The sequence below is a fragment of the Mustelus asterias genome, chromosome 20 (assembly GCF_964213995.1).
Source record: "Mustelus asterias chromosome 20, sMusAst1.hap1.1, whole genome shotgun sequence".
NCBI classification, from domain to species: Eukaryota; Metazoa; Chordata; class Chondrichthyes; order Carcharhiniformes; family Triakidae; genus Mustelus; species Mustelus asterias.
The window spans coordinates 9,060,990-9,064,812 of NC_135820.1; the positions used below are offsets into that span (position 1 = coordinate 9,060,990).

The 3,823-nt window shown below is 45.8% G+C and overlaps 1 protein-coding gene across 1 annotated transcript; it reads left to right on the top strand.

Moving 5' to 3' along the window:
- The first annotated feature begins 2,462 nt into the window (after positions 1-2,462).
- LOC144508752 (G-protein coupled receptor 15-like) lies at positions 2,463-3,617 on the top strand. Its single transcript, XM_078237062.1, has one exon. It carries the CDS (start codon positions 2,463-2,465, stop codon positions 3,615-3,617), a length of 1,155 nt encoding a protein of 384 aa, XP_078093188.1.
- Positions 3,618-3,823: the final 206 nt, after the last annotated feature.

Below are 3,823 nucleotides of genomic sequence, written 5' to 3' on the forward strand. Positions count from 1 at the left end.
GAAATTTAATATTGACTTGCTACATTCTATTTAATTTAAATTACTGGATAATTTAATATTTATTGTTGAATATCGCGTCCTTATTATTTTAAATTACTGGGTAATTTAGTATTTAATGCTAATTCCCTATGTTCCTATTTAATTGAAATTGCTGGTTAATATAATAATTAATAACAAATCATTGTGTTATGATGTACCTAATCAGAATAAAAAACTTATTATTTTTAGGCTAAATACGTACCTGAATTATGTGGAATAAAGGGCATAGGGCAGGAGTCACCGTGTTTCGTGGCTCACCATTGGCCCGCGGCAGGATCTTCTGGTCCCACCGTTGTTACCAAATAAACCTGTTGGACTTTAACCTGGCGTTGTTAAACTTCTTACTGTGCCCACCATTGTTAACAGGGTGTCCCATTGAATGCACCCCTCAGAAGATCCTGCCAGTTTCTGGCCATTATGTTTTGAGAAAACTTTACGTTTAATACTCTGAATCTCACTGGATTTTAACATAGCAAGGTTATTGCGTCTGAAAAAAATATTGGGTTATTTCTTCTGAAAAAATGTCAGGAAACAATGTTGATATTTCTTTGTTCTGATCTGTGAGGGTTTGTGTTGGCAATAGGACCCGACTGATTTTAATTTTAGATGTGATGTTTTTGGTTATTTTGAGTCTGATGTGGGTGCGCGTGTGTGCGTTTTGATATTTTTGTTCGGTCTGCGTACTTTGTTGCCTGTCGCTTTCAGGCTGGTTGCTTTTGTTTCACACTCTGGAGAGTCACCCCACCCAAACTTCATAACTTCCTTTAACCCATTCATCCCTTTGAGATTTCTGTGTTCCTCACTTTTGGCCTCTTGTTTATCGCCAACATCCATCGTTTCATAATGAGCGATATCATGGAATTCCCTCCCTAAAATTTTCCATTAGTCTCTCTCTCTCTCCTTTAAGGCACTCCGTCAAACTGAACTCTCTAGAGCCTAAGCTCTTGTTCAGCTGTACATAGCTCCTTAAATATCTTGGTGTCAGATCTGGTTTCATTCATACTTCTGCCAAAGTGTCTTGGAGTTTTTACCCTGTTGAAGATGCTCTATAAATGCAAACTCCTGTCACATTTATAACTGCGTATTTGGCTTTGTGTTGAGCAAATTAATTGATATTTTACTTGATATCAAGGCTTTGGAGAGGGTGCAAGAGCAGATTTCCTAGCATGGTCGTTGGAATGAGGGATTTCAGTTAATGTGAAAGGACAGGGACAAGTTGGGATTACTCTTCATGGAGCAGAGAAGTGAAAGAGGAGATTTAATTGAGGCAATCAAAATCAAGCAGGATTTTGCTCAGAATGAAAAAAGGAGAATTGTTTCCAGTGACAGCGAGGTAACCAGAGAGACACAGTTTGAAAATAATTTGTAAAAGAGTCAGACAGGGAAATGGGGAGAATTTTTTTCTTTCGCAGCAAGTTGATGTGATCTGGAAGGCGCTGTCTGAAAGGACGGTGGAAGCAGATTAAATGGGAACTTTCAAAAGGGTGGATGTCTGAAGGAGAAAGAATTATAGGTTTTGTGCCATATTCTAGGTCACAATAACTTGTTGCAGCAACTGGGAGAGACCTGCAATCGTACTTGGGATTTATTAATCTTACATTTACAAACGTTCGAATTATTCTCCTGAAGAGTAGAGAAGCTGGAACTGGGAGAAGGTGGAGATTGGTTGAAGGGGTGAAGGACTACAGTTGCTTGGAGAGACTGGAGAAGCTGGCATTTAACTCCTTGGAGCGGAGAAGGTTAAGAGGAGATTTAATAGAGGTGGCCAAAATCTTGAAGGGTTTGGATAGGAGGAGATGAGAAAAAATTGTGTTTCACAGTTTGAGTTGTGAGTGATGTACAAGGTTTTGGCTGAAGGATCAGTGGAAACAAAGTGACGGATAGAGAGAGAGAGATGGGGATGGAGCTGTAAGTAGTCAAAAAGTGAGATGCAGAGAGATGCAGCGAGAGACAAAAGGAGAAAAGGGATGAAAGGAGAGAGAGAAAGAGAGGGGTAGAAAGAGAGCAAGGATAGAAAAGGAGGGAAAGGGACACTGAAAAAAGAGTTGACAGCTTAGTGAAAGAGAACGAGAATTTGGATGGGACAGAAAGGGTAGAGAAAGGGCCACAGGCGATTGTTAGATAGGACAGAGTAATATTTGAGGAATGGGAATTGGAGGAGATAAAAGGACAGTGAGGGACTGTTAAGGTCAGTTGAAAAACACAGTTCACCACCGTCAAACAAATTAATCATGTTTTCCGGGAGTGGGTGAGGGGGGGAGGGGGTTGTTGTTGCTGGTGGTGGCAGTCAGGAAGTGAGATTTGAGAGATAAAACCTCTCACATGCCAGGTGAGATGACCAATCAGATGCCAGGGGAGGGGAGTGAATAAGCTTCAACAGTCGTGAGCTGACAAACAATTACATCAAACAGAGACAAAGAGCGATGGAAGAGGTGACCATGGAGAACGTGACAGATTATTATTCTGATCTGAATTATTATTACGAGTCTTACCCCACTGAGATGAGTGAAGAAGAGGAGTGTGAAACTATCTCCCTTCCCCAGTCCAGTCTCTTCTTTCCCCTAGTTTACTGCCTGATCTTCGTGGTGGGAGTGCTGGGCAATGGGCTGCTGGTCTTAGCCATTGGGATGAGGTGCCGGGTCAAGAGGCAGCTGGACATCTTCGTCTTGAACTTGGCTTTGGCCGACCTGGTCTTCCTGATCACCCTGCCTCTCTGGGTGGACGCTGAGGCCTGGGACCAGTCCTGGAGGAGTGGCCTCTTGCTGTGCCAGCTGAGCAGTTACCTGGTGGCGGTGAACGCCTACTCCAGCATCCTCTTCCTGAGTTGCATGAGCCTGGACCGTTACCTTGCTGTCATGCACCCATTCCGCTCCCGGAGAGTCCGCTCCAAGGCTTACGCGACGCTGACCTGTCTGTTGGTGTGGGCAGCCTCGTTCCTCTTGGGATTGCCGGTACTTCGCAGCCGAACCATCCAGACGCGGGACGAGGGGAGGGTGTCCTACTGCGTCGAAGACCAGGACTCCACCAACCCCGCTGTCTCTCTCACCTACCTGCTCCTGACCTTCTTCTGCCCAATGCTGGTCATCCTGCTCTGTTACTGCTCCATCACCAAGAAGCTGTGCCTCCAGTACAGGAGGAGCAAGAAACAAGACATCAAGCTGAGGAAGTCGATGAGGGTGGTCTTTCTGGTAGTGCTGGCCTTCTTGATCTCCTGGCTGCCTTTAAATGTTTTTCGGTCCTTACGCTTGCTGCTGCGCTGGGGGGTGGGGCAGGGGTCCTGCACCTTCTTGACAGCGGTGGGACTTGGTCTGATGGTCAGCGCTCCCCTGGCCTTTGCCAATAGCTGCTCCAATCCGATCATCTACTGCCTCTATGACCGATCTATCCAGAAGGCTGTGCTACAACTGCTGCTACCTTGCCTCAAGCCCCTTCACCTTCGCCAGTTCTCCACCACCTCCGACAGTCAGCCCAGCAGATCCCTCTCCAGCACCATCATCACAGAAGGTCCCAGCTACAAGAGGAGATTGACCTGCCCCACTATGCAGCTCTCTACAAGGGCTCCCAATCTCCAATCCTGAGCCCCACTGCACGGGTGGAGGGGCTGGGGAGAGGAGCAGGGGGCTAAGCTTGGTGTTGGAACAAGAAGAGGCTATGTGCGGACTTTGATGTGGAGGGAAAACATTGGCATTGACTAGATGCACCCAGTGTCCTTTCACTTTGTTCCACACATTATGTCATTTATAGACTCCTACCAGAAATGGCACCTTGCCTACATTAACCGAAG